The 27,872-nt window shown below is 43.9% G+C and overlaps 1 protein-coding gene across 1 annotated transcript in view; it reads left to right on the forward strand.

Moving 5' to 3' along the window:
• The window catches only part of LOC131293137 (netrin receptor unc-5-like), a 58,475-nt gene that overhangs the window by 12,000 nt on the left and 18,603 nt on the right, over positions 1-27,872 (forward strand). Inside the window, exons 3-7 of the mRNA XM_058321215.1 lie at positions 3,081-3,277; positions 4,320-4,398; positions 6,943-7,113; positions 7,361-7,402; positions 7,992-8,291. Of these exons, the coding sequence (XP_058177198.1) occupies positions 3,081-3,277; positions 4,320-4,398; positions 6,943-7,113; positions 7,361-7,402; positions 7,992-8,291 (789 nt within the window). The remainder of the gene's footprint in view (positions 1-3,080; positions 3,278-4,319; positions 4,399-6,942; positions 7,114-7,360; positions 7,403-7,991; positions 8,292-27,872) is intronic.

Below are 27,872 nucleotides of genomic sequence, written 5' to 3' on the forward strand. Positions count from 1 at the left end.
GAGAAAATCTGAAAGATAACTCATCTAGACTACCTAAAACGAGCGCATTGTACAAACTTCTTCCGTGGATCGATCGGAATGGCGTTATGCGTATGAGAACCAGAATCACAGCGTGTAGCTATGCCACCGAAGAAGCTAAAAACCCGATTATCCTACCCAGCAAACATCACGTCACAGATTTGCTCGTAGCGTACTTCCATCAGAGCTACCATCATCAGAACATCGAGACGGTCATCAACGAAATTCGTCAAAAATATCAAATCAGTCACTTGCGTTCACGTCTTTCTACGATCCGGAGCAAATGTCAACAATGTAAAAATGAGAGAGCAGTGCCAAAGCCACCGATGATGAGCGATTTACCACCCGGTCGACTAGCTGCATTTTCCCCGCCATTTACGCACACCGGCGTCGATTATTTTGGACCAATCGAGGTAGTTGTAGGCCGAAGCAACCAAAAGCGTTGGATAATGCTAGCAACGTGTCTCACTACACGGGCGATCCACATGGAAAAGGTGAATTCATTGACAACCAGTTCCTGCATCATGGCGATTAGAAATTTCATCACCAGACGAGGCCGTCCCCGCAAGTTCTACAGCGACCGAGGAACCAATTTTATAGGAGCGCAACGTGAACTGATTAGACTCGCAGAACAAATCGACCTGAATGGACTAGCCACCGAATTCATCGACTCAGAGACGGACTGGGTATTTAATCCTCCACTTACGCCTCACATGGGCGGGTCATGGGAGCGACTAGTAAGAACCGTGAAGACGAATTTATCGGCAGTTTGTTCCTTCAAAAGCCTCACGGACGAGGTACTTACCAATCTATTAAACGAAGTTGAGAATGTGGTAAACTCTCGACCCCTGACACACGTACCCGTAGACGCAGATTCTTCACCAGCGCTGACACCCAACCATTTCTTGCTCGGATCATCTAATGGAGTAAAACCCTTGGTAACGTTAGATGACTGTGGCCTGACTATGAAGCAGAATTGGAGCACATCGCAGATCATGGCAAACCAATTTTGGAAGCGATGGGTAACGGACTATTTACCAGAGATCACGCGGCGATCAAAGTGGTTCGAGAAGCCAAAACCTATCGCAGTGGATGATTTGGTTGTCATCGTCGACGCTACTCTGCCACGTAACTGCTGGCTCAAAGGACGTGTGGTGAAGATCAAGACCGGCAAGGATGGACAGGTGCGCGTTGCTACGGTGCGGGCAAGTTCCGGCGCCTTATACGAGCGCCCGGCTACTAAGCTTGCAGTATTGGACGTTCTCCCGAATACAGAGTAAGACAATTAGGATTGTCGTACTGGGGGGGAGTGTTACGAACGTCCACTTTAAAAGTACTCGAACTGCTCGAGCCGTTCGGACCATACAAAAATAGTTACCATAATAGCTGGCTAGGTTCGAACCCAGGAGCGGAATTGACAACGGAGTAGCCGGAAGGAGTGGAAATAAGCAAGCCAGTAGCAAGTCAGAAGCGGACGTAAAAGGACAAAAGTTTTATCGGTACGATCAAGGAATAAAATCAGTTGAGTGAATAAAACAACCTATGCTCGAGATCAAAACCTGTCCAAATCTAATTATTTCGAAGAGTGCAAGAACATTAAAAACCTTATTTGGGAACACCGATAGTTAATTTTCTAAATTCAAAAGATCTTCATTGAGATTGGAAGAAATTTAAATAATTGATGATCGAAAATTGTCAAACTGTGTCGGTTGAATGAAAGCCTTCCAATTTAAAGGGTGTCCCAGAAAGTATAAGCACGATTTCTAAATTACGTTTCTGGAAAACGGATGACGCCAAACAGTTGATTCTTCGGGTGTTTGATTGTTTACATTCAAACCTACTAGATAGTGCATCGAAACTATTTTTTCAACCGTTTCTGTTAAAATGCGAGGCAGTTCCGTCAAAAAGCGCAAAAGCGTTCTGCACAAATGGTGTTCGACTCCTTACATTTCGCTAAGGAAATTGGCGAAATCGGTAGGTGTGAGTATCGGAGCCGTACGAACCGCCATCCAAAGGTTTCGGGAGGAGTCCAGCTTCGAGGATAAGCCGAAAAGTGGTCAAAAACCTGGTCCTATCGACCAACAGTTGAACCGGGAAAGAGCAAAAGCATTCAAGCAAAAATAGGAAAGTTCCATTCGCGATGTGGCTCAACAAATGGGTACGTCAAAAAGTAACGTCCGATGAGACAAGGCAAGATTGAATTTAAAACCGTACAAAATCCAAAAGAAATCGAAACGGAGTGCAAATTAGGCTGCATGCATTAAACATCGGGCCCGGAAGCTGTACGACAAGCTGCTGTGTGGTCAACCCTCATGCATCAGTTCGACGAAGAGTCGACCAAGACCAGACCAATTGAGATATTTTGGGCGCTAACGAAGGCACACTTGAGAAAACATTTTAAAGCTTCGAAAAACATCGACAGTTTTCAAAAAAAGTGTAAAACCGTTCAAAAGTGTCGAAAACCGTTCATGACAAGTCTGTGCTGAGCCATATCGGAGGCGACAGATCAAAAGTGCGGTCATTAGCATACGATTAAATTAAAAAAAAAAAATTTTTCGCAAATAGTCCAGAACAGAACTCAAACACAATTTATGAAACAAAAATTCAGTTTCTGGAACAGGTTTTATTTTTTACCTAATTTTGAAATCGTGGTTATACTTTCTGGGACAACCTTTAATTCATTTCATGTAGACTACCATGCACAATGCTTTATAAGTGTTTTTCCACAGACACATTAGAAGGCAACAAAATAGAAACCACGATCCATTTCTTGTCGATGTTTGCCCGCTTGTGTGGTCTTCAGAGCTTGCGGTTAATTGTTGAAGCACTTTCCGTCTCCTCGCAATTTACCGGTTGCAGTTTGCACACAAGCCCTTTTTCATCACCCCCTAAGTCCGTCCCTGTGTCGCTCACATTCTTCAACCCGTGAATGCAGTTTGCATTCATCCACGACCACGCCATTTATCGCTCGGACATCGTCGCGGTTCGTCGTCGTTGTTGAACGTTTCTCGCTTTTACTCATTGGTTGGTCTGCTTCCTCTCTGTGTTTACTCTTCTCACAGCCATCAAGAAGCAAATTAGCATCTCGCCGAGGAACGTGCGCGTCGGTACGGGTGGTCGGGCCGAGCTGAACTGCATCGCGAATGCAACTCCGGCGGCCAAAGTCGTCTGGCTGAAGAACAACATACCCGTGCAGCCCAATCCACCGTTCGTCCTCGTCGGCGACAATTCGCTCCTGATTGCCCGAGTCGAGCTTCAGGTAAGTGTCCTAAGCCTTGCATCATCATCTGCCCCGATTTCCCTTTTTCCACCTGACATGAACCATATTATGGTTTTCTACTTTCTTCAATTATTTTTCCTTTATTTCGTCCTGCAACATATAAATACTAACTGGCATTCACGATCCACCCGAGGGCGTGTTGTGTCCGTCATGAAATCCGTAGCAGGTTGAAGAAACGATGATTTCCATTTGGGACAAAGTCCACTTTTCTTTCCCCAGACATATGTTTGCCGCCGCGTGAGAATCGTGGTGGATCGATAGCATGATTCGTTTCGAGGAGCAGATTTATATCATCTTGCGTGATAGGATCTGGGTTCGGGGGTTCGAGAATAGAACAACGCGCCTACCTTTCGAGTCGATACCGGTATCAAAAGGACCTGATTACAGCTGTGAAACCCGTGGACAATGGAAATCCTACCCCGGACTTGGTGGACCCCTTGAAAAGATGATCATCATTTTCTTCTCCTATTCATTCTACGAAACCTTTCTCGGGATTTTCCATTCCGATGGCTTCAGCGACCGACAAACGAAATAGAATCCAAATGCTCATGTTTTGTTCTCCACGTTCCGATGGGAGTGAATTCTTTCTGTGAAAGCAATCCTGTGCGATGAAATCCGTAACCGAAACTTGTTACATCGTTCTGTTCGTTTCGTTACGTTACGTTGAAGAAGCTGGGTTTTCGGTTGAAGACCGCAACGTCGGCGCCGCCGACACACGACGAAGGCGGTCCAGCTGGCCTTATCCTGCTTTTGATGTTCAAATTTCCATTCTTCTTGGGTATCCTCCCTTTTCGAGTTGCACCACCCTTCTCAGCCCATCCGTTTTCCACTCATCCTGGAGGACACACAATGGACACAGGTCGTGTTGCTTTTTTATTCCTTGAAAGATTATTCCTTTCCCTTCATGAAAGAAGTTCCAAAGTATGTCTTTTCATTTCGTCCGCTTTCAATGTGTTGTCGGGTTTTGCTGACTCCTCATTCATTTCTTTTCCTTCCCTTTATTGTCTTCCTTCGCCAACAGGACATGGCCAATTATACATGTGTTGCGGAGAACATCGCCGGCAAGCGCATCTCTGAGCCAGTTTCAATCACCGTGTACGGTAAGTGTTGATTCGAGTTTTTCTTCCCTCCTCGGACCCTCTTCTCTTATCTGTCATCTGGCCATTCACGTAACAAATGGCAAGCGGAGAAAGAAAGTGGCAATCGCTACCAGGACACCAGTTTCAAGAGTCCTTGGAGATTGAAACATCTTATGGGAGAAGAAGAATTTTACGAACCTTCGCGCAAGAAAGCAAACAAACCAGGTTCGATCGAATGAAAGAAACTGGAACAATATCTCACTCATTGCGCTCTAGTTATTCCCCTGCGAACACAGAGGCCCCTGAATATTCATTAACCTTGCCTAACTTCGTTTAGTGTTACTTTACGTAAAATTATGCACCCTCTGCAGACATACAAAGCTTTACTTTCTCACAGGACAACAGGACTTCCTCCTGGAGGTAGGGATCCCTCTAATGGACAGCATCTCAGACGTGACAGACGGGAAACCTAGTGGGAATATTTAAAAATTCCACGCTGAAAACTACGCTCAGGCGAAGGCTGTTTTCATGTTCCCCGTTTCGAAAAATGTCACTTCAAGACAAGATGCGTTTCTACACGGAACCCGCAGCGATGGGAGGACATTTCAGTGACGCACCCCTTACTCACTGTAGCGAACAAATTTCGTCTCCCGCCCAATGCATTTCCCTCATTTGATAAGCACAAAAATGTGGGTTATTTGTATGCGTGATGATTGATCTACATACATTTCCTCCCTTTCTATGCTGGGAAATATCGATGGTGCAATACGGCGTGACCAGACGCTGGTGATGAAGGATGGTGTGTAAAGCTTCCCACAGTGAAAATGCGGGAGATTTCCTGACGTGACATGGGAAAATCTTATGACACCCTTCTGCCCGTCCGGGGACTCAAGTTGCCATCAAACTTGTCATTATTCCATCAACGCTAAAGCATGGGTTTGAAAATGTCCCAAGAGAGATCAAATTGTAGTTTCATTCAAAACATTACTCAGTTGGGAAAGAGGTTCACAAAAGCAGAAAACATATCAATACGAAAACTTCACTCACCGATCGATTCCACGCAGTTTCCATGACTCAAAAATTGGAATAAACATTAAATAAATTGCTTCCGAATATCCGAATGCAATTGGAACCGTTCAATGGATACTAAATCGTGAGATAACGACAATGAAAAGCTGCCAATGAATCGATACAATTTAGAGCGCTGTAAGCAAACCGAATATGTTGATTGTGACCTATGAAGGAGAATTAATTCCGGACTGGAGGATGACGGAACGAAACACTCCTCACCCAAAACTGATAAGAGCAGACAAAATACAGAGTGGGATTCGAAAGTCCTGGAAAAGAGTTTGCTACGAATTTAGAAAACAGAAGAGTCAATGCAGTAACAAAGTGGAATAGCATTTTCTTATCATCAACGGCAGCAGCTAAAATGGGATCCAATGTTTAGCATAAAACGTTACAGAGCACATGTTCGGGACTCTTTCCGGCTCATTTACGAACGGCTTTGGTCGGAAGACGATAGCGAAGGCGACGCGATAAACCCAGAATCGAAAAGTGCATCCCTTGGAAGCCGCGTGTCGTCTTCTGGCTGCCATTCGAACCCAAACATGACGACCATTAAGTGATTTTAATGGCTGTAGTATAGTTTTCCTTTTTCTCCGTTCCCTCGCGTCTCTAGTCTTTATTAGTGCGTTATTTTCTGCTCGCTCTTGGCTTTCGCCTTTATCTGTGGATGTGTCACATCCCGAAAAATCGTAGAGCGTTGATTTAGAGCGAACGATAAGTAATACTACGTTGCTTCAAGGGTTAAGCCTACTGGCATCTGGATTTTCATGCCCCCCTCGTGCTTCTTTGGTCGAAGGAGTTGAGAAATCGATACAACCCCATTCGAAATATTCGACCCCGAGATGCTGGGACAATGTTGTAACGATCGACGACCTGTCACGCTGATCGTTCTTTAAGTCACAAGAATTTTTCTTTTTGGTTTTCATTTCCCGTTTCTTGTTAGCAAGCGGACCAGCTCAATCTTCCAGACCATATCATTGCTGTTTAATGTCCCGCGAGAGATGTGCCACTTAAGTGCCTCAAATCAATGTGTTCCTCTTCTTTAGCAAAATTGGGGAAAAAGAAACAAACGAACGCTCAAATGAAATGTGCTCCCCTATAAAATGCACTCCAAATTATCAATGTAATGGTGGCGTAATCTATTAATTGCCCCCCTCGGTCGTCGATTGGGGAAGGCCACGACTAGCGCGAGGAAGGTTTGTGTTTTGATACGACTCACAACAACCGGAGTATGTTCTCGGCGGGAATCGGCGAGCCGACGACGGGACATAAATTTGAGGATTACCGTTGACGTGATCGCTCCACCAAAATGGAATCTAGGTAGGAAAAAGGGGTCCTCGCAAGGGTACTTATTTTCGAGCCACGTTTTTACGACTCGCCGTTCATCTATCTGTCAAGCTTACGAGCACCTTCACCGTGAATCCTAATATAGTTTTATTTTATGATGGTTTTTGGATTTTTTCACTCCATCCACAACCTTCCCTTTTCTCAAAACAGTCGACGGTGGCTGGAGCCCCTGGGGTCCCTGGACAGACTGTAAATGTCCTGGCCATCCAAAGCAAGGCCAGAAGCGAACCCGAGCGTGCAACAGTCCTGCACCAATCAACAATGGAGCGCAGTGTCCGGGGGCGAGTACTGAAACGACGCCCGATTGTCTTCCTTGTTCCGGTAAGTGAGAACAGTTTTCTTTGATCTGCCCCCGAAAACCCTCATTCTCTCCTTGTTTCGTTTATTTATAAAACAACTTGCAAGATGCAAGCCATACATCTTGTCATCGCTCTCGGATTTTATTAGTTTTCTTTTTTGATTATCTCCCATCGCTCACTGTAAATTATTAACATTCCATCATTCTCGCACGCCATCTCATCATTCATGCTTAACTCATCCCGAAATCCGCCCCTTTCCCGTTGAATAGATGATGTCCAAATAGTGAATCCGAACGGATATCACCTGACCGGTAAGAACAAACAATACTTGTAGTTAAGAATGCAAAAACATATTATTTGAAGAATTGTTAACAATTTATGCATGTGATTTTTGTACAGAAAATAATTTAATGGTTTTATTTACATTTTTGATGAATAACATGGTTTTTAGTAATTTCAGACATAATTTACTTTACCTCCATTGACTATGTTATGAAATGTTCAACCAATCTCTTTTAAAAGCTCTTAAAAATTAACAAGTCGCATTCTTCTTCTCCCATAATATCGTTATCATTAGAGAACCTATCCCATTTCCATAACTTTGTTCGAACTCTAGTCATTTCATTGCCTCATTGCGCCAGAGCAAAAAGTATAAAATCCAAACAATTTTACATTTTGCATGCATCGCATGACTGCCCCATGAATTGCCCCTCCAAGCTTCCCTCGAGAACTTGTCCGAAAATGCTGTCAAGCTGGTACCGGGCTGTTTCAACCAGGTCCGGGAGCTCAGCGGCCGAGCAATGCGACAAGCAACGGACATGTTCTCACTCACCCAGATCGTTTGCCACCGTATCTTCGGCATCTCATTTCACTAACTTCATTTGCATAATTCAATTACAGCCGGCCGCTGGTCAGCCTGGTCGGAGTGGAGCGAATGTGGTCCGGACTGCACCAGAACTCGGCAGCGATCTTGCATCGGCGGTAGGACAGGGGCGGCAGCGTCGACCCAGCTGATGGCCTCTCAGTCCGGAGGTGCCCATACGGTGACTAGTGCGGCCCTCGTGGCCAACGGGTCCTCCTCCACCGGTCCCGACAGAGCGCAGGCCTTCGTCGTGGACAGTCCTACGATCGTGAGCTGCGTCGGGAAGAGCCAGCAGACGGAGAAGTGTAATGGCGGGATGTGTAACTACACGGTCCAAGGTAAGTGCCCCGTACCCGAGCCGTCCATCTAGCGAACGAGCAGGGTGTGATGGTTCAATCGAGCTGCAAAAATGTTTACTCCCTAGACACCCCAATGAGAATGTACCAAAGTTCTAATGGCTGCAACGATGATTCATTTTCAACGTTCCTTACGCATTTGCATAATAAGTTTGGCAAACACCACGGATCCCTACTGTTTGCCTCATTTACCCGAGTCGAAACCATTTCATTTCATTAAGATGGTTTTACATTTTTAAAAACTAGAGTGCTCCTAGACCTGGGGGTCCGCGACAGCCGAGCGGTAGCGCCGGTTAGAAAATCGGCCCATGGGCGCCGGGGCTCAACACCTCGACGGCGTGGGTTCGAATCCCAACCGAGACCGGACCCTCCCCTGTACGAGAGGACTGACTATCCACGTACAACAGGGAAACAAGTCTCGTAAGCCCTTACGGGCAGGCATGACCAACAAGGTCGTTACGCCAAGAAGAAGAAGTGCTCCTAGAATCAACACTTCATTAAAATGTACCATTACTCGGATTTTCGAAGGGCAACTTAAATTAAAATCTGAAAGATATATGGTAATCGATTCGTTAAATGTCATTGGTATAGCAACAATTTCCATAAAGTCATGCAACTCTTTTGAAATAAATCGAAAAAATGTCATTACCATAGCAGCTTCTGGAAAACTCTCCACCGATTTTACAAAACAATCTGATGTGGTTGTTTACCTGTGTTCTATCAAATCGCTTTATGGTTCATTTTACTTCAAGACTATATTCATAAACTCTCCCGCCAGGAATGCCCGTACATCGGAGTCGTTTTTTATGGCACGAACCATTAAAGAAAGCCCCATCTTTAAGGGATAACCTAGTGAAACAATTCAACGTTCGCGAAATTCACTTGCCAAGTTCCGTTGCTGCATTCGACCCCAGCGCAACGCAAACACTTGGTACATAAATTGTATTTTAATCTTCATGAATAATTAAATGAGAAGATTTTCCCGGGGATGTTCGCCTTGACCGTGTTCTCGCGCTTTGTCCTGCGTCCGCAGGAAAAATAAAAGACCGGAGGCATGAGGTTGCATTTTCGGTGGTGGAACCCCATAGTACACGGGGCAGAAGAAATAAAATTTTCAATAAACTGCCACTGCCTCGAGTGGTGGAGTCTTCGCACTTCCATTATTCAAATTTGCGCGTGCTCATCGTTAGAGCTCTCGTCGGATATTGTAGGCCGTAAACGGAGGAATGTTCTGACACTAGAGTCGAGGGGGTTTTTCACCATTTCCGCGACTCAAGAGCATGACCTTAAGAGGACGCCATGGGTTCTCCATCATCGACTTTTTCGGGGGCTAACTAATGAGATTATCAAGTACGTTGTCATTGGAGAAAATGATTTGTGGACCGGAGAGCGAACTAAGCGGAAACAACGAAGAAAGCTAGAGACTATGCTGTTTTCCTCAATTAAAGACATTGGATAATAAGACATTGGAGATGTCACCATGAGACGTTTTGTATAAAGATGTTTTCCTTCAGATCCCTTTTGAATTGAAGATATTCTTCTGCCACTTTAATAGCGTTAACATTAAATTTCTTATGAATTGTAACGGATAGTTTGGAAGTGTAGAAATGATCTCTTGCAATGCAATTAAGATACGTAATTGGAATCGATCTTCTGATGGTTAAAAGTTTTCTTCCTGGGCAAAGGTACCGCTCCCAAAACACACACCCCGGACACACACAACGCAACCCGAAATGTCAATACATAATTTAATGTCAGTGTCAAGGGTACCTTTTGCATGCTCACCGCAACGCCTTTCTTGGCTGGTTTTTCTCGGCCACCATTTTGCAAAGTAATGTCATCGGAAGGATCGGCCCAGCGGGATACCACTGACCCACGACTTTTGCGAGGCCTACTCCGACACGCGGAACATGACATAAATTTTGAGGAAGGTACGAAATAAATCATATTATCCAAGGTCTATTATAATTCAATTTTCTCGCACAGCATGTCGTCCGCCGGAAGGGAGTCTTAGGTCGAGTCAGCCATTGACGTTGGACAAACAAAAGGAGATAGCGAAGCGGTTTGGGAGACTCTATTAAGCTTTTTTCCAGTCAACAACAGTAACCGCTGTCGATTGGCTTCTGAAATGTCAAAAAAAAACTGAGATCAGTTTTACAGATGAGCAAGTTCTTCACAAGCCCATTTCTATATGTTGAAACACATCGCCATATTAAAAGACCAATGATACCTCCCGGTTTGATAAACTAAATCAAACATCTTGGAATTCTCATCTTTCCAACAGGCATTACAGGAAATTACTAAAGTGCGTATTTATCTACGAAATTAACCGCAAAACCACCTATTTTTTTTACTGCTTCCGGGTTTTGCGTGATTCATTACGCCGAATTAACAGCCTATCATCTTTACCATCAAGAGTAGGGTGGGTATTCGATTTGCACGCGGACTGAGGGTGGAAATATAATTAATGATGCGAAAAGAAGCAGCTTCGCTACGCCATTTCCGTTGCGCCTGCCAACTGCTTGTCTGTCTATTCATTTCTTCGTACGACACGCTGCTTGTTTTTCGACACCCGCGGTAGAGTTCTTCCAACTCGAATCCCGGGTGGGTCGCCCGGATGAGGAAATTTTCGGTAATGGAATCATAAATTTAGTTAAATTATTTGTTCACCAGGATTCGTTTTCCTTTTGTCGTGGCCGTTATGTGCTCGCGGAGAGGACTAAAATATTGAAGTGGAAGGTGCTAGATTTATCTCCCGGTTGTACTGCGGGATACTTCTACCGTAATGCCATTGCCGTATGGCAGGAGATGATAGATTTTCGCTGCTTTCCTCTCCGTACATTAACGCCTTTCAGACGCGCAGTTGAGCGGATTCCAACATCAGGACACTTTCTCGGGCGTCCAACAATGTGAAACAATGTGACAACTTTGCGGGATCCTTCAAAAACAATATGTATAAAGAAAAATCATCCCTACCCCGTAAATGGACGACGATGAATCATTTCCACGGTAGACGCAAATTTGTTAACACATTTACCCAGGGCAAGAAGGGCTTCACGAGTCGCTTCACTGCTCTTGCGCGAAAGAAATGGCATTTGGGCTACCTTTTGCGACACACGCCGTCTTACACCGAAGGTATAACCTTAGGTAGAACGGCATGAGAGGACACACGCACATATGGTGGAAATAAAGGTAAAATAATGGGGGTTGTGCTCACACCTTAACACAGGAGGACGGTCGGATTCAGTAACAGCTATCCGAAATGACAAATTGACTGTTATTCAAAATGTTTATCATTCAATGGAAGACGCCTACGGCATTATGCTTGCGTCGGTCTGCTTCTGTTGGCACAAAAGTTGAGTATTTTCACGGGAAAAGCTGATTCACCTCTCGGTGCCTACGTTTAACTGACGCCCGGAAGGGTGTGTGTGTGCTGTGAGGCGTATAGCGTTATAATTTTCCAGAAGGATTTTATAAAATCCCCCACGTACACTTTAAACCTGTTGACTACCCTGACGTCGAGCCTGGAGTTTTCCAGGTAGATGTCCTTAACGATCGATAAAACTTTACCTACAACTACTTCACCGGCGTGGAGTCTCGTCGCCAATAAATCATTACCATTACCAACCTGGCGTGCTGGGGCGGGTCTCATAAATATGATCCTGCTTTCCTTTTCTTTGGAAACCGCCCAAACATGAAATATGCCTATAAGTCCTCCCCATCTTCAGAGCACCTTTAGAATGTCTTGGAACACAATGAAATTCACTGAAATAAACCTTCTTGTAGAGGCGTGTGGCTTCGGCCACTTCCGATTTTTCTTCCCTTGACAAACCCTTAGGCAATATCGAAAATTATGAACGAAATCGATTTCTTGAAGCCGCCGTCAGCTGGTGGAGGTGGAGTCTGAAGCGTTTTCCAACCCTTTCTTTTCACCGGATTTACCACTTTCCCGGGTTTCTCGATTTTTAGAAAAGGAAACTAGCGGGGATTTGGTTTTCTTTTTACTTTTCACTCTGCTGCCGACAGGAACAATCCATGAAAAACATCCTGCAAACATGCAATTTCCCGCGTCTTGGAGAATAGCCAATAACAACCCGTCGATGAAGGGGGCTGGAAAAAGAAAAACTCGGAAGGCAATGTAAAATGGCTTCCTACTTTTCCGCATCGGGCCCGTAGCGTTTGGTTTTTAATAATAGAAGAACCCTGCTTATCTAAATCAGCAGTTCGACGTCTTCGAAATTTAAGTCGGAAAAACCCAACGTTCCCTTTTCCTTAGCTCACTTTTTCTTGTTTGTTCGCATTTTCCCACTAGGGAAAATCGCCTATCGAGAAGAAGGTCCGCATAGTAGGCACCTGTTTTTAACGAGCTGTTGAAAAATTCCGTCCATCACCATCGACGCTCCGGTCGGCTAACCAAATATTTCCTTCCAATCTTAGAACGAACCAGGGAACCCATCACATGCAAGCATCCTGCAACCCAAACCTGGATAGAAATCACCAAGCAACAGCTAGGCTGAATGGCTGCCCGGTTTACAAATCGGAAGAAAGAAAGAAAAGAAGCAAAAGGTTCGGGGCTCCTCGGAGGTCCCCTTTTTCGGCACGACTAGACACGGACGTGTGTTCCCTTAGTGACAGTTTTCCCGAGTGCCAGCACTAACGAACCGTGCCGAACAACGTCAACGCTTTTCCAATGTTCAACAATGAAAGCGAATAAAATATAAAAAAAGAATGAGGGGGCCCGGAACCTACAGGAGTTATGGGAAGTATTCATCTTAACTCTGTGCATGATGGAATTGTTGAGGGTGCAAATTGATTTTCAATTCATCCATTCAAGCGCCAACCCCAACCCGTTTTCTTTTTGCGTACGAGTGTTGTCCCAGCGAAAACACAGAGGTGAGAAACCAGATCAGTATTTCGAATGGGATGTTCATCCTTAAAACAATCTGACACATGAACATGCTAAGAGCACGAATACTACGAATGGCAGCATTAGATATTTGAGTTATAAAGTAAAATTTAAATATTTCTAAAATACTTGCAGTACTCGAGAGTATTCGAAAATAACTCCTCTCATTCAATAAACCATTCTATTTCATGTGAATCCAACCCTTCCGCTAATAAACGGAACGAACCAGCTTCGAGCGTTCATGCCGACGGAAAGTTGTTTAGCTTGGAAAATGTGAGAATTGATGGTGTTCTCACATTTCACCCGGCGCCAGAAGACCTTACTTGTAGTGTTGGGCAATGTGCTGCCACTTTCTGGCGGCAACATAATGACGATACATTGTTGTAATGTACCGGGCGCTCTTATGCTGCGAGACCAGCAACGCGTATCGCGACGGTGACCATACACACACGAAGGAGAAGAGTGTAGGGATACACTTTGATGTTACCGAATTTTCCTGGATAAAACCAGATGCGTTCTGTGCCTGTTCCTTCATCTCCGATCGACAATTGCATCCGTAAATGGACTCCCTAATAGACATCAGCTGTTTAAGGATGTAAATTTAATTTAAAGAGATGCCGAAAATGCTTCTTCCCTCCTCTTTTTGTCGGAAAATGGATGCGATTGTACTCGTGTGCACTCGGGGTTGAAGCCACTCGAAAAGCGCCCGTTCCTGGTTACCATCAAAAACCATCTCCAACACATCATTGAGCGAGTCGTTGGGGCGATAGTTTATTTTCGAGCCAGTTCAAACCGGCACAGTCCACTTCAGACCGTGTAAGTATGTCCAACGCTCTGTTGCGTCAACGGTAGTATTTGACTTGGATCCGGTTTCTATCCGAAAAGGGAAAAGCAATGGAAAAGATGGCTCCCGTACGGTGGTATAACCATGGCGATTCTACCTTATCGGTGTCCGGTGACTGTTCGACGAAATTCACCGGTAGAATACCTTCGTCTGCCAGTCTCCTATCCACTCGACGCCATCGGCATATCGCGGCAGGAAGCGGAAGCGACTACACCGCTGCTATGGCGCTCACGATGGGGATAAATTTTCGGTGCAAATGGCAAACGAAACCGCAAAGTAGCCAGCTTTTTCGGGACACCCTTGCCTTGGAACAACCCCTTGTGCCGGAAGCAAGGCTCTTATTTCCGCCCCCCGAGAGGGCGAGAGAGAGAGAGAAAGAGATGAAGGTTTGTGCTCCGGGCGCCGGGAGGTTAACGAGCCACCGGAAACAACCGGAGCCAACGATGAACAACCCACCTGGAAGGGAGCGTCGCGCGAACGGTTTGCGTCTTCCTGTCCTTTGACCTACCTTTTTTTGGAGAAACCCTACCAGAATGAGAATCACGGATTGTACGAAAGGGACGTGTACTTTTTCAATTTTGGCTTCAATTTCTTACCATTTCCGATTCTGACGCAGAGAGGAAGCGTTCGTCCTTTTGCTTTTTTCACGTGGAGCTCCCTAAAACACACACAACGAACTTGGAAGTTGTTGTTCTATGACCACAGAGGTGAAAGTTAGTCTGAGTACAGATAAAGTCCGGGGACACTGGGACAGGAGGGGCAACGGGTGACAACATGGTTGATATTAATTTACCGTAAATAATTTGCACAAACAGACCTTAGCTATATTTTGTCCGAATGTTGGAAGCAAGAACAGTGGCTCTTATTTTTCATCCCCTTTCTTCCGTCGTGTGAGTTGAGATCAAGAGACTAGCCTCCAATATGGGCTAAGTTCAGATTGTTCCAAACCGGTACCGGTACTCTCTGAACTTTACACTCTTCTGGTGTGGTTTGCGATAAAATAAGGAATTTTATTCCAGCTTCGGGATGGCCGCAAGTGGTGGAAAACCTCAAGGTCTGGACTGTGATGTCGGGAGTCGGACGGTTGGCCGTAAAAAGTTCTGAATGCTGATTCGGTCCTTTTTTGGGGAACTCACACGAGTGTGTTCTTCTAATTACTAGTGATTGTGCAAATGAGGCTCTCTACCTTCGAGCGTCCACACGTGATCGTCCCGACCAAAGAAGGAAGTAGGAGCCTTCGCTCTAATGGGACAATCATCGTTAAACCTCGTTGGAGCTAGTTTTGGCTCTAATTTGCTTAGTTTGCCGGTTTAATGTCTGGCTCGGCGGGGAAAGCCTGAAAGTGGGCTTCCCTTTATTTGCTGAACCGTTAATGAATCGTGTGCTAGAAGTTGTCCTATTTTCTGATCAGAAAAAAACATGAGTCGAGGTTTTTGGGAAACATTTGCTCTTGGACTCGATTACCTTTACCGATTCTACTGTGGTTTGAACCAAGAGCTACGTTCTTTCGGTCAATTATCAGTTGATGAACTCTCGTCAGCCATCACTCGTCGTGTTCTAAGTTTGGAACAATCCATCTTCTGACTTTGATAACTACATCTGCTCCCGCCCTCGAATGACTGACGGATGAAGTGCAGCAGTAGTCACTCGCTAAACATATACAAAGTGGAAATAATAAACAAACACAGCTCAACAAGCACAAACCCCGCGGTGTTCATGTTGACTAGTCTATAAGACACATGCTGAGCATCTTCGTAAAGCCATGCATCTCCTCCGGAGGCAACTGAAACTGACAGCGCGGACGTGCACGAAACTACTTCTTTCTATGAATGATGACGGAACGAACAGAAAAACTACAAATCATCGCAAGAAATTGGACGACCAACGTCGGAGAGGAGCGATCGTCTGTTGCATCGGAAGCATTTCCACATCGAGCGAGTCAAATAACTGTTCCATTCGTGGAAGCGTAGGGAAAACTTTGTCGATGACGACGGAATCGAAACTTTCGAACCTCTTCGATGCTGAAGGAGAAGATGTGAAGGAAAAAACTTAAACAAACATTAATTGCCGTAAATGATTTACGCCAACCAGCTCGATTGTGGTTTCAAACTCGCCTAAATTTAGAATTTGTTTTCCACTTCATCATCATCTTCGACGACGACTAGTCGAGTCTTGTTTTTGCCGAAGATGGCGACACTTTCTTGGCGAGCATGTCTTCAACCGCGAAGACATCATCAATTTTCAGAAGAATTTTTCGTCGTTGCACGAATTGATGATGAAATTTCCCTGTGGCAAAACTAGCATCCGTCACTGTCATTCCGTGCGGAAGCGCGAGTAAGCGTAATAAAGCTTTCCTAATATAGAATCAGTTTAAATGTATTAAAATGCATACCAGTCGAGACACTGTAGAAAGCAAATACTTTAACCATAAGTTCATTCGATTCGCTCGTTTGATGTCATTTTTCAAAGAACAAAAACAATAAATCGTATCTAAGAAGCCCTTTTCCAATAAACACCTAACTAAAACTAATATTCTTTATTGCACCTTGTAACCCGGTTTCTCGTGTCCGGTTTCCGTGTTGTAAAACAGCAATGATGGTCAACCGAAAAATACCAAAATCATGCAACATAAATGATGCCCCTCTACTATCTGTCGTGACACCATTCGATAAGACCGATCAAGTTCAGAAGAACAGAGCACGAAACCAGGCGACGGGACGGGGGTCAACGCAGGGCAAGCGATTATCATAGACAGATAAAATTTTCATTAAACCGAACTACCAACCCTTGCATACTTCCAACCAGCGTTCATCGTCAAAGATAAAACCGGCCTGCTTGGGGCCCCGGTGAACCACTCAAACTACATTGATGACGTTCGCGTAAAGCGTGCTCTCTCCCGGAACCGGGCGGCTTCGATGAGATGACAAAGAATAAAAAGGTGGCAGACGAGTCGAATGCCCGGGAAAAAGGGTGGCAAAGCACATTAGCAAATGGGCCGAGCAAAGGAGAACGAGTTGTGTTGCGGGATCTTATCTTATCACGCCGGGGACCCATCGTCATCAGCACCATCATCACGCGACTGACAGCAAACAACGACACTCGAAATGTCGAACGATTTGGAAGCCAAATTGGTACAACGATTTCCCATTAGTGTCGCGAGAAACGCCAATTGCGTGTCCAAAAACATGGAAGTTTCTACCTTTATTGTGAGGGAGTGCACACACTGCACCGGAGGAAACGAAATGCATCAAATGCACTTTTTCATCTCCCCAACAGTGAGCTATTTGTTTTGATTTATCCAGATCAGGCGACAACGCGACGCTATCGAAATCATTCGACCATTTTCTCATTGAACCAATGAGAGATAAACTTTTCGCATCCCTGCAGACCGGACGCGAGTGCATTTTCACACTGCATTTTACAGTCCCATTAGTTCCCCGGTTCCATCCATGCATCCATCATTAGGCGTTGATAAACTGCCCGATTCGTTTGCCAATGCTCAAGCATTCGAAAGCAGGTTGTAAACGTCCAATCAAGTGGCCATAAATTAGCATTTCCACACGGAGTCCCCAACCACCCTCTGACAGCTAGACTTCGGTCCAGTGGATGGCATTTCGTTTCGACAAAATATGGTGATGCTCCGGTGTGCGTGGCGGAATCTGCGATCGCCGGTGGATCCCGTTAATTATGCTGCTTCTTGGAGGAAAGGATGGATCGACCAGCCTACCGATTCCGATCTGGCATGTCGATCGACCCGATCCAGCGCACTTTGAATTGACACGATCGAAAACACGCTACTGTGTCCGGGAAATGCGCGCCCACAACCATCCGCACGATTGTCACCCGCTCGTGGTCCAGTTTATGCTGCAGCATAACACATGCCCTGACTGTGCCGACCCGCGTCGCGTCCGTAGAGCATCGATGCAATCAGGCATCCCATGTCCCATGCAGTTTCCAGCGAAGGGGAGGACCGAGGAAATGGGAACGAATTTCCATAATTTTAATTAACCTAATCCTCCGGACCAGATACGCCCACACGTCGAGTTGGGACCTCTTCTCTGAACCGGACCATTACCATATCCCGATCGGGTTTCGGATTGACATAGTTCCCGGCCCCGGCTTACAAAACTGATTGGACATGGCGTGGGCATCCGCTCCGGCTTCACGTGTCTTCAAGCTACCCCGAGCCCTTCGCGAGGTAAACTATTTTATACTTCAGGCGAATCCCGCGCCATCGCAATTGGTGCTCTAAGGGTGGAACCATTGGTTTTTATGCCAAGTGGAGTTCACTAGGCAGTTCGATAGAGAGTGGATTAAAGTTGCGCTAAATTATGTTTTGATGACGGGTTTGCTTCTTCTTTCCATGCCTTTTGATCGAAAATTGTATTGATGCTGATAAACTTTACATAGTCAACACACACTCGGGAGATGATGGGTTGGACGCCTTCACTCTTAGTCAATCATCGGAATGGAATCAACTTCAGTTTTACGATGCGTGAAGAATGAGCTTATTTTCGGCTGCACTCGCCTTCCTGCAATCAATAAAAGTCCAATTTTTAATGTTCCTCTAAAAAACTTGCATCTCTTCTGCGGCTCTTAAAACAAAACCCACCATGAGAGAGTTCTTTTCACCCCATGACAAGGAAACATGAAAGTGAGAAACTTTTCCACCGAGAATGGCGTCGTCAAATGCATTAAAGCCATCTTGCGATGATGTTCGAACCCGTTAGTTACGATCCGCGATGGCGTTATTATAACTGTGACTTGTTGCATGCCCATGGCGGTGGTACGTAAAATTTTATGTTCGACTTTTTTTTAATGGCGCTACAAACTATGTCACTTCTAGCCCTTTTTCGAGTTGGCTTCGAATGAATATGCATCCAACGTTTTATTTTTTTCTTTTGTTTCGGAAATGGAAGTACTTTTGCCTTCGAGCTCTCGAAGCACTGAAACGGCTTCTTGCTATTTGTATGGTGTGATTGATTGGTATTGCTTCCGAGTTCTGTCTTCTCAGTGAAACCCATTCCACTTTGTTGTCCCAGTTTTTCTTTTCGGTTTTTGTCTCGAAAACAGAACTTTTTTCCGACGGTCGTTTATTGTTACCTGATTGTTAACGGAGAAGAAACGGAGGGTTGCTTCTTTGCAACCTTTACCCTCCGGATGGTTTGGAATTTTTCTTCAGTCACTTTTTACGTCAAAGGTAAACCACCGAATTTAAATGTTAGCCCATCTCCGATTTCAATTAAAATGGGAACAATTCTTATGCGGACAGCGGGCAGGTTGATGGTAAGCTGCTGACTTCACAGAGATTTCAAAAGCCCTTCTCATCTGGCTTCCGGAAGCCCTTCCGACTCATTTCATTACCCACCGGCACTCGAAATGCGATTAGTGTCGCCGAAAAGGACTTTAATCTGGGCTTTACTGTTAAGCCTATTAACAATTAAGATTCTAATCACTTCCGCGACAGCCGAGCGGTAGCGCCGGTTAGAAAATCGGCCCATGAGCGCCGGGGCTCACCACCTCGACGGCGTGGGTTCGAATCCCAACCGAGACCGGACCCTCCCCTGTACGAGAGGACTGACTATCCACGTACAACAGGGAAACAAGTCTCGTAAGCCCTTATCGGGCAGGCATGACCAAGAGGTCGTTACGCCAAGAAGAAGAAGAAGAAGATTCTAATCACTTCCACCGAAAATGCGTTAGCATAGGATGACTTGTTTAAGGAGTATTTTCATTGAATAGAATTTTCATTTATTTTTTCATTAACAATTACATTACCGATGTTTTTTTCTAGTCCAATCTCCTTTCCTTCATTTGCTGTTTTATTCATTAGACCATTCAAATAGGCCTAACCTTCAACAGAATTGCCATTTCAAATAAGTTTAATGTTGCACAAAGTCATCATGATTAGCATGGGCCAAGCCTGTGAAAAACAGCACTACATGCTACTCGCATTTAACCTGACTTTGCTCCACTTTATCGAACGCTGAATGAATGTAATGCGATATGTTCTGAGATAATAAAACAAGCTCCACAGTTACCATACTCAAGCAAATGATTAATTACACTTTTTGCCAGAGTTGGCCGCTCGGACCTTCCCGACTTTATTGTGACACTGTACACACCTTCGGTTGCCTTGGTGTGTGGCGTCATTTGAATGCCGAACTGACTCTTTATTCATGTTGTGAGTGGAATTAATCTCCAACCAAATCGGCTGTCTGATCAAACCCACACGGTCTGGCCCATAAAAAAAGGTTTTATGCATGTTTATGCTCACGCTCGTGGATGTAATCCAGGTATCGAATTTTAAGACTGCGCTGCATGACCATCCAAAGTTCCCTGCAGTAGTGGGTGTGTTGTGACTGCTATGATTTTTCAGTGTGAAATGTGCATCGCCACTTCGACGGCCTTCTTTCCACGCCTTCCCTCAAACAGCTCAAGTAACACTCCATAAAAATTACGATTAACCGATTGGTCTAAAGGATTATGTCGTTGATAAGGTGTCCACCAGCATTCGGTCAACTCAATAGATCTCACGTGGCCAAAAACACCCCGTGGGTTGGAAAAAAGCATAAAATCATCATTTTGAATAGATGGACAAGCGCGGATATCGCCTGTCCGTTGCGCCCGTCGCCTTGTTTTTTGTTGTTAAGAGGCATGCGACAGTAAAAAGTGTCAGCGTTACACTCACAAAGTCAATGTTACTCGCAAACAATGGAAAAAGTTTATCCTGATTAACGCATTTGATGGATGGCAATAAAACCGTTCTGGTTTGGTTAAGCAAATCCGAACATCGACGGGAAGTTGTCTCTCGTTCCGAGTTATAAATAAATACGAGCATCGATGATTATAAAACCGAAATCAAAGAGGGACCGGAAGAGAATGTTCTAAAATCACAAACCAAAAAAGACAAAGTGATGCCTCAAAGACAATCATCCACATCAATCCCTGTTTGTTACGCTGAGCGTGAAGGTGATAAAACATTTCACGATCGCTTTTGACGCTGAATGTTAAATGTTTGGTCGAGCAGCTTAGGTTATCACCATGTAAATCGAATGATATACCAAATACTTAATTTGTCTCTAAGGAATTTGGAAAAGTCTACAAACAGTAGCATCAGTTACAGCACAATGATTAATTCATTTTTGCGTATGCGTATGACAAGGAAAAATAAATACCGACAGCTAAACATATCGCTACAACCTGCAAGTGTGCAACAGCAACATGTTCGACGCAAGTGGCACTCCCTCCTATTCAACTCGAAAAGACCAACGACATCGAAGGAATTATGATTTCGCTTGCACACGTGACATTCCGCTGATTTGTGGCAAATCTCGTTTTACCAAAGGTTCAGCATGCTCAGAAGGGTGTGCTGTTGATGTTTTAGTAGCTGCATCACCTCAGAAGCTGTTTGCATTCGAATGTTGTCTCATTAAGCATCAGGTTTACGAGGTTGAAAAACACGCCTCAATCCAATCGAGGTGCTTCCGACCGTGAGTCCAAGAGGAAGATGTCACAAGCATTTGTGGCGATAAAAGCGGAAATCTCTTTGATTTATTGACACCGGTTTGCTATACGATGGTCTTCCTACTCGTTTCACGTTGTTTAAAATTATATTTAATATGTATTCGAACTCCAAACCACTCCATCCAGATCCGCATACTTATGTGATATATTTTGATCACCCTGTAATATAAATCCAGATTACTTGGGAGATTATCAAGATTGATGATACTTCTTCCGAAACCGGTGCTATGTTGACTTTTTAAAATGGTTTGCTGTCATTGGAATTCACGTGGGCGTTTTCTAGAACATTAAAGCAACGCTGCCCCAATTTAAACAAGAATTTAGAAAACGCTTCTACTTTGCCGAATTTCTTCATCTTTAACCCACAGTTGGCGAGTTATTGGACTTCGTGGGTGGCATTGATGTGCTCGGTTGGTTTGGATTTAATTTTCCTATAAATATAACACTAATTCAAGCATTACTATTTGGGCTTGATGCTGTATCATCAGAGATTCTAGGCATTGCCCGGTAAAGGATAGGAAGCAATGCTTGCAACGCACTAATTATCATCCCCTCATTTTGATTTTACTTACGCGTCCCTCCACCAAAATGACACGTCCGTGTTACCGAAGTTTCCCCATTTCCACTTCGTGTGGGTTCGCATAGTGACGGGAGTTTAAATGTGTCCTGACGGAAGGCCAACTCCTCCAACAAACATTGTGCCGCCTGGTGATATAATTACACGCGCGCCAGCCACGCTTGACTTGCGTTGCGCACGTGTCGTTTTGATGTCAGGCCGGTTCTGGGCGGCTTTCGTTTGAATTTCCGTGGGGTCTAGCATTCACAGTCTGTGCAATACCGCAGTCAAGAAGCAAAACCGAACTGAAAATGTACTCTATTTTCGGTTGTTTGTTACATGTTGATTTAGAGTTGACGTAATATTCTATAACCTTAGTAAAAATTCACTATAAGTTCGTTAAAATAATTATATGTATCATGTTTTGCTTTTTCTCATTTCGTTTTAAATTTCCTCCAAAAAAGTCTCGTACCCTACGATGATTTATCTATAATAATTTTGTCGTCAATGCAGCATTTTCTACCAGTGAAACTGGAACTGCATGTCAGGATGCACCTGTCACAACCGTTCATCGAGTGGTTCATCAATACCAATAAAATTATTATGTTCGGTCAAGTGAATGATGATTGCATTTGTCGGTCGTGTTCGGTGCATCTCCCACTAGCATCTCTCGGGTTCATAACCACAAGTCACGCATTCCCGATGCACCAGAAATTCTCATTGTCCTGGAGCAGCGTGCAGCTGACTGGATCGATGACCAACATGCATCGAGTGTCTCTTCGTGGCAATGATAGACTCTTGTTCTAATTTGCTGACGGTTTGGGTCGGGTTCAACGCACTCATCTGAACCGATAAAAAGGCCCCGAGGATAAACGTTGCGTGTGGATCATGGTAACGATTGGAAAATCCTAATTGAATTGTATGTAAAACCAAACCCCGACATAAACGCCATGCTGTTTCGCATTGCCCATGATACAATGTTTCGCTCTCTTCCACATGATTTTCGGTGCAAACTCAGAAGCATCGTCTATTAGCCCTAGCAGTTTTACTTTAATTGCGTTTCGAGTGCACGCGTTGTTTATATTTCCAATCACCTACGTTTAAGCGAGGGTGTTTGACCAGATTTTGTAGGCTTTGGATTAATGCTACATAATTTATTGTATCCACAATGCGAGACCGTTAAACGATCGATATTTTGGAGCGTGATAATGCTGTTATCGATCAAGGAGTCATGAGAGAATTATGACACGGTTTTATAAGACTATCAATAAGAACTAGTTGTTTTGGACAAATAGTTCACGGTAAACCAGTGCAATAACGAATCAAATCCAACTCAAACCAAGTGAGCTTGCTTAGAAAACACATGAATTGTGTTTACCGAACAGATTTACATTTTACTACATCGCTGATTTTGTTTGCGATCATCCTTCAGTGTGCCATTTATTAAATTCTTGTTAGTCATGGCATCATGATGTGTGCATCAACCACAAAAGAGCACCAATTGATTATTTTTGGTTTACAGTTTACTCTGGTTTTTATTTGCCCAATATTCTGAATTGAATATTTTGTGGAATCGTTATAAAAACATGCGCTTCGGCATTTGTTGAACAACACTTGTATCGAATGATTGTATAAACATAACCAGAATCAGCTGAAAGGGCAATGATACATAGAAATCAATCATGCATTTATTGGTTTGTTTGGCAGAACTGATTTCCATCTAATGACGGCAAAATGGTCCTATGATTTTGTGTTTGTTGCAACCAAAATGCCCTACATCTTTTAGCCGGCTGCCTCGTCCAAATAGATACTCAACGGGGATCAATAGGCCGCATGGAATTCGACAAACAACTGAATCTTTTTTGGGGTCTATTATTAGCCGAAATCCATCATTGACCGGTTCGAATCGATTAAAGCATCGTTTGAGGCCAATGTTTCCAAAATCGTTTCTTCTCTTCGCAACCACCAATTCTTTATACTTTGGTGTCTTGAAGCCTAGCCTAGCGCTGGTCAGTCCCAATTGGTCGTGCTGAGCTCAAATTAAGCGCCTATAGTTGTCCATTGGTCCATGGTCAAAACACACCACCTCATCATCCACCAAAAACGGCACAGATTCCAAACCAGCTGATTTACGAGCGAGTTGGAACCTCGCGGACGAAAGAACATAACAAAAAAGGGCGAAATAGAAAAAACAAACGGTACTCGCATGAAGCATAGGCACGAAATCGGACAACCTTCAGAGGAATAATTTAATCTCAACCGTTTAATCAATCGACACAGGTATTAACGAGACAGGTAACAGTTTATTATTGTTTATTACCGCTGAAAACTGTCTGGCTGAAAGCCAAAGAGACCCACCGACACTTGGCGGTGGCCTAGGAGCCAACACCGTGCAATAAGAACCTCAGGCGGCGTCTTGAAGGCTTAGAGTCGAAGTCTCCCGAACGCCCCCGCAATGTCGTTGAAACAAGTCAACGATGGATCCGCGCCGTGGGCGACCTTTGACGAGTTGCGCTCCTCGGCGTGGAACACTCGTGTCCGCACAATCCACGGTTCGGCAACGGAGTGATGATGATTTTGGAAAAAGATAAAACAAGTCTGCGAGCGAGTGGAGGGAATTTCTTCTAGCCTAAGGATGTGGTAAATGCCTGTAGGCCTAGACGTGGTGTCCCGTGGTTTCTCAGCAGGTATTTTGGCACAAGCGTGAAGGAAACTTGTCTCTTTTCTACCATCGCTGTTTGGACATTGTGTGAGGTTAGAGTGTTGAAAAGGAATTAATCGTATATTGAAATGGGCATATTCCTACAACCTTTTCAAAAACCGCTGAAATATGTCTGTTCACCGGTTTTTTTTCTCTGGAATACCTGTTGCATACCCTTTTGCATTTGTTATTGATTTGCAGTCCACGATAATTCAGCTTTATCGTATCTGCTTTACAGTTTGTCCAACGATGACCAAAAATAAAATCACATTTCACATTGGAGTTGAAATCTACAACAAGCGCGACTAAAATAGTGGAGAATTGTGCGAAAGGACTCGAAATGGCTCTAAATCCCTGCACCCTTGTCCGTGGCACGCAAATAATCCTCCCATAATTCAATTCGTCTCATAAATCCATGAAATTTATTATCTCCACCATGTTTCGCCGGAATCGCCGTGGATGGCAACTGATGAAAAAGTAAAAGCTTCGCGGGATGGCGTTAAGGCGCAAAAGAGCCCACCGATGTTGATGGCGCTTGTAAAAAGCCCTCGGTGACGCGCACGTGACATATTTCTGCAAATATCATTACACCCTCCGCATTTCCCCGTTGTCTGTTTTTTCTCTGTTTTACGGAACCTTTGGTTCAGTTCGTAAATATATGTTTGGCGTTTGTTTGTGCGCCGTGCGATTCTTTCACATTCACGCCTTGGAACCACTATTTCCATCCATCATCAGCATCATCATCATCCGATTTTTTGTGGAGGGCAAGGCAACACCGTATTGGTATTTTATTGAAGGGTAGAAGCTTCCCATGGGGCCTTCCCTCGATCGTTATTGTTTCTTCCTGAATCAACCCTTTTCCGGGAAACACGATCTGGTGCTGATCGACGGGAAAAAATAAGCCTGAGGCAATGTTTGGTTACATGGTGCTGTTTTTATAGATTTCTCCAAATTTCTCAACATTTATGCAGTCACATTACTCTTACATAATGTTCTCTATGATTTCTTTAGGCATGTTTTTTGCGACTGTTGTGGAGAAATTAATGAAACTGCACAACAAAACATGATGCTATAGTAAATGACAAAAATAGTAGCCATAATTCATTGCCATATGCCTAAAATGACCTTCTCAACATCTGTTTCTTGATGTTGTCCGTGATCGAATCAAATCAAAATACCAGTTTTCATTGCTTGTAATTGAATAAAGCGACGTGGAACATGTGTTAAACATTTTTCAGACATTCCTATCAAAATCTCATTCGTCGAACTCCAAATTGTCGGCCGATTAGAGCAAACATTGTTTTGAAATGTTCTCTTTGAAACTGAAAGGATTGGGTCAGAAGGGGGTTTTCTTATCAATTTGTTGAATTTACCAATTCAGTAGCATAGTTCAAATTTTGTTGTTCAAGGTGAAATGAAGCTAGACTAATAAAGTAACGTTTGTTTTGATTATGAAGAATCAACCGACTGAATAAGAATAAGAAAGCAAATGGGTATCTCTATTTTTCAACTTAGGGTAATAAATGTCAACTCTAGTCGGCCACAAATCGTCATTTCATCTCATTAGAAATGGTTCTTGTTCAACGAAGAGAAATTTATAACTTCCAAGACAAATATACAACCTGATTGTTTGAGAAACCAGAGTTATAAAAATATCAATAGTTGGGTGAACTTTCCCTTCGTGTAAAGTGAGGTCACAAGCATAGTCGCTGTCGTGGTTCATTTCCGGTCGTCATGTAAAGAAATGATCGGTTTCCGTACGATAATATAATGCCTTCGTATAGTGCAGGATATAACATCCAGAAATGTTCGTACAGGGGGTTTCCTTAGGCTCTGTTTTAATTGTCTTCTACTCGCGCCTCATTTCTCCTCTTGCACACAAGCATCAAAAACGTGTTCCATCGTTTCGCCCTTCACGTCTTCTCATTGGGCCAGATTCTCCAAAAGAAACAGCATGATGTCTTATTCTTCATTTCGCGTTCGGAGTGCGCTAGCGACTGCTTTTTATGACACAAGGAAACACTTTTATTGGAAGTAACAGAGGGTCGGAATCAGCGGAAACGGTATCCAACACGCGAAGTCATCCGAGGAAAGAAATGAAACACAGAAAGTAAAGTGACAGTGACAGTGGAAACGCAATTTGAGTGCACATTTCCCCTACGACTTCTGGCGTGATGGTAAGAAAGTCAAACTACCACATGCTGCTGCCAGTCTTGAGCAGAAAGAAAGTTAAAAAAAAAGAAGGATAATTCAGTACAAGACAGAAAACAGAATCACTTCTGCTCCTGTTTTGATGTCGGACCCAAGCCAATAGACACACACATTACGGAACTAAAAAAGTTCTCAATGGAAGGTTGGTGAAGTGCAACGAGCAAAGTGCAATTGATGCACGGCAAGATGACGACGGTTGCCGCAAATGATCCCTAGCATTGTTGCACGGTTGAGAAGTGTAAATGCATTTTCACTGGCAGATGGTTTGGATGAAATCCAATAAATGTCTCACTGTGGAAGTTTACCACGAACGTACATTGATCGTACATCAGTGGAACTTCATGAAGAGCTCATCTTCGAGTACGCTTTCTGAAAAGGTGTAGATCTTTTTTGACATAAATGGTTCATTATTTCAAGAAAACGGCATCAACATCTCATATATAACTGAATTTGTTCAAAGACTGTCTTTTTAAAGCTAGAGGCTAACTAGAGGGATATCTTTTTAAATGAAAAGGAATCGCTATTTACTGTTGCCACAAAGTCTGACCCTAGAGAAACGAAAATGAATTTCAATAGTGCCATGATCAAACAGATAAGCTCATCATAAACACGTAAACAGATGGTCAACCAAGAGTGAGTGAAAAAGCTACCCTGCGTTTACAGAAGCATATACATTACATTATACTTGTAATAAAACTTATCAACAGCAGCATCTTTGTTCAAAAGTGTGTTTCAATTAACCCTCAAAAAATTCCCAACGTAGGTTGAGGTGAATGTTCGATGCGTTTTGAATAATTTATGTAGATTACAAATTACAA

This window comes from Anopheles ziemanni, chromosome 2, assembly GCF_943734765.1.
Source record: "Anopheles ziemanni chromosome 2, idAnoZiCoDA_A2_x.2, whole genome shotgun sequence".
NCBI classification, from domain to species: Eukaryota; Metazoa; Arthropoda; class Insecta; order Diptera; family Culicidae; genus Anopheles; species Anopheles ziemanni.